The following is a 15672-nucleotide window of genomic DNA, read 5'->3' as shown; positions in this document are numbered from 1 at the left end:
GTTGATAATGTGCGAATTGTTGCAGCTTCTGAGCCGTAAAAGGTTTTAATCTTTGGGGCCGAGTGTCAAAAAACACTTAGAAACAAACATCAGCAAAGTACTCAAAGATTTGAACATCATTTGCATGACAATGTCAAATTGAAGGACATTTATTTCCAACGTAAATGTGTGATATTCATCCTCTGGAACTTTCTCTTCACATCATCTTCCACCTGGACTGGTTTGGTTGGGAGCATGTGCAACAAACATTTGAAAAACTGCACTTTAACATCAATGAATGACACTGAAGTTTAATCTCTACATAAATGAGACTGAGTCTGGATGTGCTGCTCTGTCATTAACTCCTAAGTTTAGGGAAAGTTCAAACAAAAGAGGACAGTTCAGATCAGACTTGAGAATAAGCTTATTTTGAACCAACATCTCAGACTTTCTGAGCTTCAGCAAATCTAGCAAGATATTTTAACAACAAGCAACTCAAGAGATCCAGAAGTTGGAGAGAGTTAGCTTTAGCTGAGCCAAAGAACATGTGGGACGCTAACCTAGCAAACATTTCAGACTTCTTTCTTTGAATTTTGAGAAATAATTTCGTATTTAATGACAGAGCTACATATCTTAACTCAGTCTCCTTAATACAGACTCTAATTCAGTGTCATCCATCCATATTAAAGTGCAGTTACCCAAAATGTTTGCTGCATGAGCTCCAACAAAACCTGTCCAGGTAGAAGGCCACTTTGACAAACAGGAAGTGGAAGATTCCAAGCAGATTTATAGAAGGGGTAACCGGACTGTACTAAGTGTGGTCGAGTATAGAGGGGTGTTTTGTGGGTTTTTAAGGCTGATAATGATTATTAGTGAGACATTTGGAGTATATTCATTTGGATATTCATTTGCAGTAAATGAAAGTATTTAAAATCTTGGAGTTAAAGTTACAAGAACACAAAGTTTAACAGAAAACGTTGTTGATACGTTTTTGTTTTGTTTACAGATGTTAAGTTAAAGGACTTTTATTCGTGACGTATAACCAATCAAATCACTCCAGAAGACAGAGCGACCACAGGTAGATAAAGGTTCAGAGCCAAAGTAGCGCCATTTTTAAATGTATTTATTACCATAAATCAGTAAAAAATAAAATACTGATAATCAGTAAATCAGTCAGCCCACAATTACTACAATTCTACAATGTATGTCTCTTTCCTTTGACTTGTTATTTGTACAATATACGATGTATATGACGGTGTTTTTTCATACCAAAGGCTATACTATGATGTTTTCTAAGAGACATACCATGATACTCTGCTTGTTCTGGCCCTGGGTCGCTGCACTCCTCCTCTGTTGTTTTCTGGATTGTACTCAGCTGCATGCCTTCGTCCACCCGGCCTCCGTTGACTCGTCCCGCCTGCCGTCTCTGGAGCTGAAGCTGGATTGGAACAGACCAAAGTACAGTCCAATCACGATGCCAGCTGCCTCTCAAAAGGCTCCTTCATCTGGCAGGTGGCGGCACTTCTTCTGAGGGGAAGCTGAGCTGGCCCAGCAGAACTTTGGAGATGTGTTCCAGTGGTTGGTGGATGTGTGGGGAGATAGAGAGGGACCTTTGAATTGTTCAGAAAGGAAAACAGGGAGCCCATTGGTAGTTTTAGTTTAGGGTGCCACTGCGGTGTGTTTTTGGGTTTTAAGAGGTGAACAGGAAGAGGTTTTTTTTGTATTGATTATCTTTTACTTTGCTCCTGGTTGGAATACCCATCAATGTCAACGTGAAGTTCACTTTTAGTTCTGTTTATTTATTTTTGTTTTACTAACAACCATTTGTTTTTAACCCCCTCACATGTTGTGTTGTTGTAAACTTACTCTTTCAAATAAATTCTCGTCTAACCCTCTGGAAACCAGCGTTTGGACTGTTTTTGTGTTGCTCCTCTCCTACTGACAGCTGTGGACTAAAGGCTATACTGTGACGTTTTTAGAGCGACATGCTATACTATGATGTTTGTTGGGCGACACACTATACCAGGGCTATTCAATTAAAAATTGACTCGGGCCGGATTTTCAGATTAAGAACATGAGCTGGGCTGGACGTTTTTAGCAGACAGTGAGCAAAGTTAACCATTTAAAATAAACACAAACAAATAAGATAACAAACACACTGGATGTTTATTAACATATTGCCACATCCAAAAGGAAATAAACACAATAGAAGAGCAGTACTTAAACTAAACCTGTGCTGAAATACTGCTTCTTTAAATTTTACATTTCAAACACACAACTGCAACACATTTTGATAGGTAAATATAAGCACAGGTTAAGGTGCATATGAACATAAAAACTAAGTGCAGATTAGAAACACCATCTTTTGTTTTGGCCACATCTCAAAGTGCATTAAAAAGTAACTTGCTTAACAGTAACTTTTCAGAACTTGAGACATTTTTCTTCTTTTGAAATAACAAAAAACAGAGTTTGTCCCTGTCCATATTCGGTCTCATCTGAGACAGTCACATCTTCAGTGCATATAATCAAAAAAAATAAACAGTGGGCACAGTGATAGTTTCTATCTCTTTGAAATGAAATAAAGCTGACATCAAAGTGCATAATAAAGTGCAACTAAGTGAAATAACTGTCAAAACAAAATGTCTTTCTTAAATATTAAACTTATATTAAGTGAACAGAAAATAGTCACATAAATACATAAAACTACCTTTAGTGTCTGCTACAGCACGCTGCTTTGTTGCACTTACCATGTCTCGAAGACATCTGTGGCGAGAATGTTTGACGTGTCAGACCTGTTTAATAGCAGATGCCACACTCGTCTTAACTTTATCGTCCGTTAAAACTTCATCCACGACAGCCAACATGCAGTCCTTCACAGTTTCTGAGTCTGTGAACGGCCTCTTTTTCGTGGCCCTTTCCTGAGCTGTGCAAGTCGCTTCATTGTAGTACAGCTCCGGTTGTAAGATGCAGTCAAACTCTGAATTATAGCCGCTCTCTCATGACATCCCTCGGGAAAGTTTGTCCGAAACGCAGCATGTTTTTCAATGTGGTGTCTTCGGACATTATAAACTTCTAGCACTGCAAAGCACTCGTTGCAGAGTAAACGCATTGGTTTGGCGTTCGGACTTGGTGGTAAATAAATAAATACTTGTCAGTCCACGCAGGATTAAACCGACGGTTTTCCTCGCCGATTTGTCGTTTCAGGATAGAAAAAGACATGATGCTATTTTCGCCTGTACAGAACTGCTAATGTTAACTTTTCAAACGCGTGTACTCAACACAATGCATTGTGGGTTAGTTGCTAGGTTACGGTAAGTGTTGCATTCAGTGTTTGCAATAATGTTGGAATTTTTGTAAGAACTTGTCAGTGTTACTGAAAGATATTTTTCTGTTTTTCTCGGACCCAAGTCCCAATCACTCGGCAGTTGCTTTAGGGCCACTCGAGGGTTGCTTTCGGGCCGTTTTTTTTTGTTTTTTTTAGCAACATATAAGAATTCGAACAGTTTTAAAAGTTACTATACTTTTAATTGTGCAATGAAATTATTATTCTATGGCATTTTTTCGACAACATATTTTACTCTGATGTTTTCTTGAATTACATACTATTTTGACAATATACTGCACTATGACATTTTTTGAACCACATATCATACATGACAATTTTAGGCAACATCCTATCATTTTGCGCTTTTTGAACCACATAATAATCTATGTTTTGTTTTTTTTTCTTGCCAACATGCTGTACTATGAACTACAGGCCATACTATGTTATTCTTGAGTAAAGTATACTATACTTTGACATTTTCTGAACTACATCCTATACTATGGCGTTATACACAGAGTGCTTTGGTTACATGTTGATTTATAATCTAGATTTTTTTCTGTTTTGTTTTTTGACGGGATTACTACAGACCTGACCATGAACACCATTGACACCCACCTCAGGGAGACGCTGCCTAAGATCTCAAGGCTGTTTGGTCGTGATCTTTCTGGCACGTACTCTTCCAAGATGAGCCGGGAAGTTTAACACTGATGGAATGACACCAGGTCTAAGCCGACAAACTTCCAATTCCTCCTCAACCCATAGTCTCTGGGAAACCTACATGGAGTAAGAAAAGTAGACAGAGGAGTAATTAAGTCTGTACACAACATATTAAAAAGAAATCATGCTAATAAATTAAGTACAAAGAACCGAATTCGCCAATATACTGGAAACCAGAGCTATTTAATTTGATAAGTATAACCTTGTTTAGTAACATTTCAATTATTTGAGAGCAGTCGTAAAGAACTGCCTGTAATCCCAATCATAAAATGGGTTTGGAGGAAGAACATAGATGGTAATCTGGATATACATGAGTTAGGCTTTATAACTACTATTGGTAGTATTGGTGGTAGTAATAGCAATGTGACTACTACTAGTAGTAGTGGTATTGCACTCACTACTGCTGCTGATACTGGCACTGCTACTACAACTTGTAATACTATTAAAAATGCTGATACTACTTCTATGACTCTAACAGCTGTTTATACTACTACTGCTGCTTGTACTTTTAGTATTACTACTACTGCTTGTACAACTATACAACAGCTACTATTAATCGTCTGGTATTTGCTTGTCAAGCTGCTAGCTCGCCTTAGTGTTTTGCTAGTGGCTAACTAGTTAGCTCTCATAGACTGGAAGCTCTCAACAAGATTTCATAATGAAAAAAGAGCCAAAAACTATTCTTACCTATGAAAAGTCATTCCAAGTTTCCTTGCCTCAATCGTACGACGTAGTGTGTAACTGTATGCAGCACAGTGAGACGGCATACTTGTTGTTTCCGTTTTCACGCCGTCTACATCAACGGAATGCACTAAACTTTGCCCCCACTAGCTTAGCCTCGCTGTAGCACGCAGCTCAAAGGGGCGTGTCCTACCTACTCATTCATATCTATGAGAACAACGGTGGCTACACATAAGGACACCTGACGTTGATTAGCTGCGTAAACACCATTATATACAGTCTATGGTAAATACGTATGTGAATCGCATCATTGGCTGCAGCAGCCAGTCACCGGTCACTCACTGACTCACATTGAAAAATAGCACAGATTGAATTGTTACGTGTATATTTTATTTACAATTTAGGTTGGATTTTTTTTTGTGCGCAGCGCAGATTTTCTGTGCGCAGAGACCGTGTCAGCAGTGCGCAATTGCGCACGCGCGCAGCTTAGAGGGAACAGTGGTCCCAACTGCAAGAGTTATACAACATTGTTATTGAGCTAAAAGAAAAATCATGGCTTTCCAACTCACAGTACATCAAATACTTTTATGAAAAATGTTACCATAAGCAATTGATGTTAAATGTTCCACCAAAGCAGGTTTATTTTATGCATGTAATACCAAGTGAAACATTTCTTGATTCAACACCCAGCATGAATGAAGTAGTGGTTCACAATTTACCCTCATACTGTACACGTGTAATTGAGGGGGTTAGAAGCAGAGTGGTGTAACCCACAAAAAAATCAAAACTGAGTTTTATATAATTTCTGTAATATTTTATGGTCTAGATTTTAATCTAGTGGTCTAACCACAACCAAATATAGCGTTACAGTGACGCTTCGAATGTTAGACCTTTCTTGGAAGCACATAACTTTGAGCCCATTTTTCTCAAAAACTACAGAAAGTGGGTTAGACCACTCTGCTTCCAAACCTTTCAGCTAACAATGCTCAAGGTGTGTCTTTGATGTAAGCAGTTGGTGTAATCCAGATTGTGGCAAGAGTCACCAGAAATAAATTTATTCCCAACAAAACATGTTCTTAGAACTTCCTCTGCTGAAACCATTTTAGCTTATGACAGATTGACAGATCATAAAATATGAGCTCAATTTGTTTGACATCAGCATCTTTTGGAATATCCAAGAAAATCTATCCATATGGCTAACAACACGGGCATCAAAACTGCATAAAGAGGCAGTGAACTGGGAAACAGATTTTCTACAAATAATTGTGGATGAACTACTTTAAAACATCAGCATTTAATGTTGACAACAGTAACTATGTATTATTGCTACCAACTCTCCCAATGCAATGTCTCTTTGTGACTTACTCTTTGCTAACAAGGTTATAATGAATAAAAACAGACCTTGGTGAAGAAATCAAAAAGAGAAAGAATTTTCCAGAGTAGTTTGGTACTTTAGTTACATATCACTTTTTGCATTAGATAAATTAAAAATGTTTCAAAATTAAACTAGATTTCATATGAGATGGGTTGATCAGGAACAACAAAATACAGAAATATACAGAATACAGGAGTCTAACTGCTACTAGATGAAAGAATAATTTGGTAGCATTTACTATACTGCAAATGTGAAACTGTTGCCCAAATGTAGATTGTACATTTATGATATTTCTAAGGAATTTGTCAGTCTATAGCATGTCTCTAAAACCGAAATTGTCTTGCACCATGCTGCTGTAGACTGATTTGTACACCTTCAAAACATCAAGAGCTGAGGGGCGGAGCTTTGGGTCTTCCTTCTTGCACTCCTCATGGATCTGAAAAAGATGGAAGTGGACCAAATCCCCACCAGGTACCTTTCCCATCAGGAACCATGTCACGTCTGGGATTTTCCAGATATCTGTCTTCTCATCATACTCTGGCATGAGATTGTCTGAAAATGGTTTCCTACTGTCTCTGAATGGCCATAGCTGCTCTGGGGCCACAAAATCTCCAGTAAGCTCCCGGTGGCCACATTTTACAAATGAGCCTCTGGATGAGTCCACTTCAGGCAGCGCATCCAGGTCATTCACGACCAGGTGAAAATCATTTGTCAGCAGAAATTGGGACAAAGTTTTCTCCAGGCTGTTGGAGTCACACATGACTCGACGTCCAGCTGGGCTGTTATGGAGGTAATGAAGAATGGAGACATAATCTGTAGCCAGCCTCAGCCGTATCTGCCATGTATTGTGTTGCTGGTGCTGCTCTTGTGCAAGAACAACATCCAAGTTAAGCAGTGAGCCAAGTGGGTGGTGTTCTGTAACAAGGGTTTGATCTTCAAGGCAAGACCCCACCAACTGCACCACTTGGGGGCCCTGTAAGGCCTGTAACATGGACAGTCCATGGGCAAAATCCTCTAGGTAATCCATGGAGGCAAGTTTGGACAGAGCCACCTTCTGACCTCTCCACTCTGCCAGGTAGACCTGGGGAAAGAAGTGTAAACGAGGAGGTCAGTAAGTCTAGACTTAAAGCTGCTCAAAACATACTGACTGCTGCTTATGTCACTTTGCCTCATTCAGCAACATTTTTGGATTCTTAAATGCATTTTGTATTCTTAACTGCAAACTTGTCATGAATTTGCTCATTTCAGTTTGATGAATGCCAACCATACTTCAATTTTAAGCACAACTGATGCTCCACAACAGAACTTTCTCAAGACATTCTAAAAATGTCACAGCAGATGTCAGTGTTGATAATAACAGTGGCTACAATTAAAGCTCCTGGTATTGTGCATGCTTGTTGACTGACATGACTTAATGGGTCAACTGATATTAGGCCACCATTAGAAAAAATAGTTACAACTGTGCTTTTCCTGTTATGCCAAATTAAAATATCTGCAGTGAATTTTTTTTGTTGTTATATTTAAAGCTTTGGAGAACAGCCTCTGCTGCAATAACAAGTGATACTCATATTCATCCACTGATACCCATAGGATTTACATTTTTGATTTTTACGATTTTTTGAGATACACTGGTCCTATACTAAAGGTCTTACATGTATGAGGTTTTCATCAAACACTTCACTTTTGTGCTGCAGTTAATTATTAAGTTAATAATTTACTGTCCAGGAACAATACTTCTTTGAAGACAAACTATAAAATAGTGTGAGCGTGAAGACCTTGTACACTGTCCAGGTGATAGACTGTGTCTTCACAGTTCATTTCCACCTGCTTGACGCTGTCAACATAGTGCTATTTGTAATCCTGTAAAATCCTGAAGTTAATCTTTTTTATCTTATTGTATTACCTAGCACAAGTCAAAGATAAAATATAATTTGTAGCATTTTGTGCTTGATTTGACTGAACTAGTAAATCCTCATTCAAACGGGAAGATAAGATTTAATGCTTTGTGTTGATGTCCCGTTTGTGCTATCTCATCCACAGACAATAAATTAGGCTGACATACAGTGTAAAAGTCCATTTACCTTCTTAACGGCTCCCTGGCCGATCATCTTCAACTTGCGTACTTCAGAATTTATCTGTGAACACTGGAGCCAGGGTGTGCAGTTTTTCATGGTTGAGATTTTAAAGTGCTGAGGCACACAGCCCATCTGAGGAGACACCAGCTGCTCATCAGTCTGATACACAGAGTCCAGATAAAGGTAAATTATGGCATTGCTGAGGAGCAGAGCAGCGATGCACACACTCACTACTGGAATACTGTGAGAGACAACACTGCTACCGCTGCGCCGACCCATGGTGCTCTGCATCTGAAATGAAAAATAAACCTGTGAGAGGAACATTGGGTGTGGTCAGTGCTTTGAATGTAGTCAATTGTACGTACTGTAATGTTCTTGGTAACCTCACCCAACAATTTTGTGTAGGGGTCCAGCAGCACTCTCCAAGCTAAAGAGCAAGGTGATGTTTGCTCTTTGATAAGTCAAGTTCCAATGTGTAAATACTGGAGGACATTTGCATTTACATATATACCATGTCATCGGGGGGGTGAAGGAACGAGCTACCACTGTAACGACCGAATATTCGGATATTCCCTAATACATACTTATACTATATATATAATTTGAAACCACTGGCCACTGTGATTGGTCAGCTGTGTGGAAAAACTCTCACCTTTCATTATTCCAAAAAGAACAAAATGGTACGCTCAGTCTCCAGGCTTAAACCCCGCGGAGCTGGTTGGGGATGAGTTGGACAGAAGAATGAAAGTAAAGCAAGTGCCACACATTTATGGGAACTTCTGCAACAGAGTTTGGAAGAACTTTCTAAAGAATATTTAATTTCCATTGTGGAAAGAATGCCACAAGTGTGTTCAGCTGTTACATCTGCCAAAGGTGGCTACTTTGATGAGTCAAAGGAGCAGAATACATTTTGGTTTCTAAATTGATTCCATGACTTCTTTTTTAAATTAAATTGTTTATTTGTTCTATGCTTTTATTGCAGAGTACAATGAGACATTAAAGTGCATTATTTTCAAAAAAAAAATGGAAAATTTGGGGTGTTCTAAAACTTTTTACCAGTAGCGTAAATGACAACTTTCAACAATTTCATCTTTTTAAAAATGTGTTTTAGTGAATATCCCATACTCCACTAATCCATGACAAATCTGCTAACAAAGTCCAATGTAGTCCTCTTTTCTCATGATACCGTTTACTCTGACAAGGCTGCCTGTCACCCAGGCCAAATAAATACCTGTAAACCATTTCATTCTGACCGCTATGCATATGGATTGTATTTTTGGGGTTGAATTTTTATTCTTTCTCCAAAACAAAATTTCCATTTGTATGTCAAAAAACCCCTAAATCTTCATCTCATCTAAATTCAGAATTGAAGAGCAAAATTTTGGAACATTTCTTTCCTTCCTCTCCCTTAATAATCACTAGGACGTGATTCCTCTTGACTATCATACAAGTTTAAGAACATAAGAAATAACATAAAATCAAAGCAATAAACAGCAGGATGCTCTTTTGTTAAATCACAAATAATTCAATTCAAATGTTTTCTTTTTCCAAACTGTATTTTCAATGCCAAATTATATTTTCAGTGACAAACTATACTGTCTCTGTTTTGGCCCTATAAACCACTCTACTCGACACAATGGTAAATTGTAATATTGGAGTATTTCAGTCAAACATGTTGAAGGCAGAATCTGATTCTGAAGAATGGCAACGATACAATACGCCCCACCGCACAAGCTGGCTGATTGGACCCTTAGGTTTGTTACATCTAAAACCCTGGAAATTTCTATCAATTCTCTGCTGTAGTTTTAAGGTTGAACTGTTGCCCTCAATATGGATACTCTGCAAGTAAGTCCCTTGAGAAAATTTTTTGTAAATGCTGAAATGCATGCATTGATGTTATTGTTTTTCTCTGATTTGGTCCAGAACTGTACAGCAGAATGTCTTCAGATGTTAACTGAAGAAATTGTGAGCAGAAATCCTTAGTGATTTTTTTCCCAGCTCACACTAGTACATCTCAAAAAATTAGAACATCTCTAAAAAGTTTCTTTTTTCCCATCTGTTGTTTAGGAAAGTGAAATTGCAATATATTCTACACTCATTACATATAAAGTGTAATATTTGAAGTCATTTTCTGTTAAATTTTTGATGATTACGGCTTATAGCTTATGAAAATTAGAAATTCAGGATCTTGACAAGACTATCGACACCCTCCACAAGAAGGGTAGATAGGCTGTATCAAAAGATAATAATGAAAGTTTGACTGAAAGGGGAATGTGTGGGAGAAAAATGTGCACAAGCAATAGGGATGATAGCAGCTTTGAGAGGATTTCTTAGAAAAACTGATTCAAGAACTTTGGAGAACTTTGCAGGGTGGACTGAGGCTGGTGTCGGTCAATCAAAAGCCACCAATCACAGATGTCTTCAGGGAAGAAGCTGCATGCATTCCTAATATCAAGTCAATCCTGAAAATCAGAAGCATCTGAATTGGGCTGAGAAGAAAATGAACTGGACCGCTGCTCAGTGGTCCAAAGTCCTCTTTTCAGATGAAAGTTAACTTTGCATTTTATTGGTAAATCAAGGTCCTCGACTGTGACGAAAAAGTGGAGAGAGACAGAATCCAATGTCTTTGTAGTCTAGTGTGAGGCTCCTGCAGTCTGTGATGATTTGGATTGTGTTGTCATCTGCTAGTGTTGGTCCACTGTGTTTTAACAAGTCCAAAGTCAATGCAGTCATACACCATGAGGTTTTAGACAACTTCTAGCTTCCACCTGCTAACATATTTTAATTTTCCATGCTTGTTACATGTCTGGGTGATCCTCAGTATGAATGCGTGGAACATGTGAGCAGAACGCATTTGTAAAATACTGTCGCTAGCAATAACTCAATCACCGGAAAAATCTGGAGCTGTAGTTCCCTTAATCATTTAAAGCCCTGTATAATAACAACTGTAATATCCTACTAGGGACTCTTATTTAGTGGTTTTGTGACTTTGCTTAACATACTTTACAATCTTGCAGTTTTTCTAGTGTCACTAAAATTATATCTAAAAGCATTACTGAATTCATACTGGGTGAGTTTGTCCAACTTTGCTTTAAATTTATCATTTAGTTTTACAAAATAACGTGCATTCTGTTGTAGCTACTCAGGAGGAACACTATTTATATTATTTCCTTATGTGCTCTAATTATACCATATCCTTATTGCAATGTGGACCAATGACAAACGCTAGTTCACTTAACCGAGCCTTAGTTATGGTTTGGTTAAACTATACACTCTACAGGTTGACACAAGACTATGATACAAGAGTAGTGGTGCACATGCTTGGCACTACTGTCTATGTGCAGAACATATAGATACAAACTACTGCAATTGTATGGAATGAATCCTATTTCATCATGAGGAACTGCCCTGAATATTGGTAACTAAAACCATCAAAATACAGGCAAACCAAAACTCATGGTTCACAGCTGAAGTATACAAGGTGCTGACAGTCTCGAATGCAGAATATAAGCAGGTCATGAAGCAGCAGTCAGAATGCAAGATCTAACCTGCCCTGTGGCATTAAGCTGGCTAGGAGGGACAACGCCCCAAAAAGCTCAACAATCCCTTTACCTACACCAGATATACAAATCTGGCAAGGTAAACGAGCCATTACAGAGTATAAGATACCTCTGTGTGATTACAACACTGATGTTTCACTCCCCAACACACCCCTCAACCTCTAAGCACACTCTGAGAAACTCAACACTGATACAGCAGCGACAGCCAGCCCTCTGCCAGACGACCTGATACTGTAGTAATCGGTCTCCAATAAGTGTAAGAAAGACACTTGCCAGACTCAATCCGTGTAACACTGTCCATGCATTTAAAACTCCTAGGCTGGACTACTGTAATTGACAAGAACCAGTAACAAAGGTCATATTTTTTCCATATTAGCTTCTCTTCATTGGCTCCCTGTAAAATCTAGAATAGAACTTAAAATCCTGCATCTCGCAAATAAAATTCCAAATGACCAAGTTCCATCGTAATTTGTGGGTCCCACGGTTTCCGGAAGTAGAATGGGAGGCAGAGCCTTCAGTTATCAGGTCCTCTGGAGTGGAATCAGCTCCCAGTTTTACCTTTAAGATTAGACTTAAAGTCTACATGGCAAATTCTCACTGAAGGCATCAATACTATGAATGAACATGTATGGAATTCTTTAGCAAAAAAAAGTGTGAAATTAATCAAAACATGTTATATAATTTAGATTCTTCAAAATAGCCACCCTTTGCTTTGATTACTGCTTTGCATACTCTTGGCATTCTCTCCATGAGCTTCATGAGGTAGTCACCTGAAATGGTTTTCCAACAGTCTTGAAGGAGTTCCCAGAGATGCTGAGCACTTGTTGGCCCTTTTGCCTTCACTCTGTGGTCCACCTCATTCCAAACCATCTGGACTGGGCTTAGGTCAGGTGACTGTGGAGGCCAGGTCATCTGACGGAGCACTCCATCACTCTCCTTCTTGGTCAAATAGTCCTTGATGTGGTAGCCATGCTGGTTCAGTTTGCCTTCAATTTTGAATAAATCTCCAACAGTGTCACCAGCAAAGCACCCCCACGCCATCACACCTCTTCCTCCATGCTTTACCATGGGATCAACACATGTAGAGACCATCCGTTCACCTTTTCTGTGTCGCAAAAAGACACGGTGGGTGGAACTAAAGATCTCAAATTTGGACTCATCAGACCAAAGCACAGATTTCCACTGGTCTAATGTCCATTCCTTGTGTTTCTTGGCCCAAACAAATCTGTTCTGCTTGTTGCTTTTCCTTAGTAGTGGTTTCTTAGCAGCTATTTGACCATGAAGGCCTGGTTCAGTCTCCTCTGAACAGCTGATGTAGAGATGTGTCTGCTACTAGAACTCTGTGTGGCATTTATCTGGGCTCTAATCTGAGGTGCTGTTAACTTGTGATTTCTGAGGTTGGTGACTCGGATGAATTTATCCTCAGCAGCAGCGCTGACTCTTGGTCGTCCTTTCCTGGGGCGGTCCTCATGTGGGCCAGTTTGGTCGAAGCATTTGATGGGTTTTGCAACTGCATTTGGGGATACATTCAAAGTTTTTACAATTTCCAGTCTAACTGGCCTTTAGTTCTTAAAGTAATGATGGACTGTCATTTCTCTTTACTTAGCTGATTGGTTCTTGCCATAATATGGATTCTAACAGTCTCAACTGTGTACCAACTTGACTTGTGCACAACACAACTGATGGTCTCAACCCCATTAAGAAGGCAAGAAATTTCACAAATTAACCTTGACAAGGCACACCTGTGAAGTGAAAACCATTTCAGGTGACTACCTCATGAAGCTCATCTAGAGAATGTCCAGAGTGTGCAAAGCAGTAATAAAAGCAAAGGGTGGCTATTTGAAGAATCTAAAATATAAGACAGGTTTAGAATTATTTCACAATTGTTTGTTTTCTACATGAGTAGATTCCATATGTCTTGCTTCACAGTTTTGATGTCTTCAGTATGTATCTACAATGTAGAAAGTAGTAAAAATAAAAAAAAAAACATTGAATGAGAAGGTGTGTCCAAAGAAGTCCAGACTTTTGAGTGGTAGTGTATGTTTAAGCGTTATGTGATGATATATGTTGTGAATTGGCGTTGTATAAATAACTGAATAAAATGAACTGAGCTGAATTCTACTGTATCCCTTGTGCTGAGCTGGAATGATAATAAAGTTGGCGAGACTGGACATGAAGCACACGGCTATGTAGAAACGAGGTGCAATCAGGGCTTAAACAAGGATCCCTCTCTAAACCCTCAGTAAAGCTAAAGCAATTCCCATGTCTGGAATCCGATATTGCTAAAGTGGCATTGTGATACAAACACTACTTCGGTCGTACACTAGGGAAATAAAACTCGATGTACTGACTACTTATTCTGGAATACTGACGTAGCTCTGTCGTTTTGTGCCGTCCAGGACTAATGTATGAGCACATGCTGTGCTACTATGGATAAGATGCGCTTGACTGTAAACAGCCAGCAGCTGTAATGTTATGCTATGCTCTATTTTTTTATTAAGACAGACAGATTAGGTGAAAGACAAAAAGACGCAGCTAGGTTACGTTTAGTCAATGTAAACAGCACAGGAAATAATAACTTAAACTCACGTTCCACCTGCATTATTTAGTGACACTGAGAAACATACCTGGCGGAACACGGGGTCACATGGTGTTGTGATTCAGCAGACGCTTTTTGGTGATAGCAAACCATCCGCTGCAGTTTAACACACAATATTCTTGCAGTGTTAATACTTGACTTCCACCAGCAAACAGAAGCCCAATCCAAAAAAACAAAAACTAAACAAAGCAAAATCTTCCACGTCTTCTTTGAGGTTTGTTGGTGGTTAGCAAACAGCGTATTGGGTCATTACCGCCACCAAGTGGTAAGGAATATGGATCAGGATGTCTCATGTCCTTTCAATTAAATTTGTTGAATTCTTAAATTAAATTTAATAGCACTCACTTCTAGATTTGCTTCATAGAATATCTATAGTGTCAAATCATACTTCTATTTTCCTGAGTTTTTAGATTAATTGTCTTGCTACAGGCCCTTCCTCCCCACTATAGTCACATCTGCCAGGCAGTGTAGTCTTTTATTATTTTGAACAGTTTAATCCAGTGTGTCCAAAATCACAGTCACAGCACAGTCTGCAGACTAAAACCCCATGGAGCTGGTTTGGGACGAACTGGACAGAAGAGTGAAAGCAAAGCAACCTACAAGTGCCACATATTTATGGGAACTTCTGCAACAGAGTTGGGAAGAATTTTGTGAAGAATATTTCATTTCTATTGTAGAAAGAATGCCACGAGTGTGTTCAGCTGTTATATCTGCCAAAGGTGGCTAGTTTGATGAGTCAAAAGCTTAGAATACATTTTGGTTTCTAAGTAGATTTTTTTTAAACTTCATTTGTTTTTTGCTCAATGCTTTCATTTCAGAGCACAATGAGACATTAACATGCATAATGTCCAATAAAAAAACTGGAAAAACTGGAGTGTTTTAAAACCTTTGACAGGTAGTGTAGGTCTGTATAATCTGCAGATTAAAAATAAGATCCTTGTCTTCGTTCTTCTTTTAAAAGGAATGGAAAGTATACTGTGGCCTCTGAAAGTATCCACGATTGCATTGTTGATAGTAGAACTGCTGGGGTATTGTTGAACTGACTGATGATGATCTTGACTGTGTCCCTGGAAATTAATCCAGCAGTTTAGAGTTGTCTGTGTTCTCATTATTTCTTGTGGCATTTCTCCCATTTTGATCTGTAGTGCTGCTGTTGGGGTAGCTTTAAATGCCCCTGTGCATCATTTTAATGCCTTTTGGGCTTTTTGAGAGGTGTGTCTGCTGCTGGCCAATACACCACATATCCATAATCTAATGTTTCCCTCTTAAACCCAGTGTAGTCTCCCTATTAAAACATTCTTGATCCAGCTGTATATTCAACTTTTGACACCAAGCTTACAGAGTTTTATTAATAGTCTTTC

General features: G+C 38.8%; 1 protein-coding gene across 4 annotated transcripts; it reads right to left on the bottom strand.

Moving 5' to 3' along the window:
* Positions 1–1081: 1081 nt before the first annotated feature.
* pomk (protein O-mannose kinase) lies at positions 1082–14541 on the bottom strand. 4 transcript variants are annotated; one of them, XM_055019247.1, is made up of 6 exons: positions 14340–14541; positions 8384–8461; positions 8159–8284; positions 4709–7158; positions 3920–4078; positions 1082–1589 (listed from the first exon to the last, which is right to left on the bottom strand). In XM_055019247.1, the coding sequence occupies exons 2-4, from the start codon at positions 8441–8443 to the stop codon at positions 6388–6390; spliced, it is 957 nt and encodes a 318-aa protein (XP_054875222.1). In that variant the 5' UTR covers positions 8444–8461; positions 14340–14541; the 3' UTR covers positions 1082–1589; positions 3920–4078; positions 4709–6387. The 4 variants fall into 4 exon arrangements, with proteins under 4 accessions (XP_054875222.1, XP_054875221.1, XP_054875220.1 ...); XM_055019246.1 differs by having other exon boundaries at positions 8384–8443; XM_055019245.1 differs by having other exon boundaries at positions 8159–8461.
* Between the last annotated feature and the right edge of the window lie 1131 nt (positions 14542–15672).

Source organism: Amphiprion ocellaris, chromosome 17, assembly GCF_022539595.1.
Source record: "Amphiprion ocellaris isolate individual 3 ecotype Okinawa chromosome 17, ASM2253959v1, whole genome shotgun sequence".
Lineage (NCBI taxonomy): Eukaryota > Metazoa > Chordata > Actinopteri > Pomacentridae > Amphiprion > Amphiprion ocellaris.
This window is presented reverse-complemented; position numbering and strand designations above follow the sequence as displayed.

Coding starts and splice junctions, on each gene's coding strand:
- pomk (XM_055019245.1), bottom strand. CDS start 8,443: ATGCAGAGCACCATGGGTCGGCGCAGCGGTAGCAGTGTTGTCTCTCAC. Junction 7,159..8,158: donor GCCAGGGAGCCGTTAAGAAG/GTAAATGGACTT, acceptor TTCTTTCCCCAG/GTCTACCTGGCAGAGTGGAG.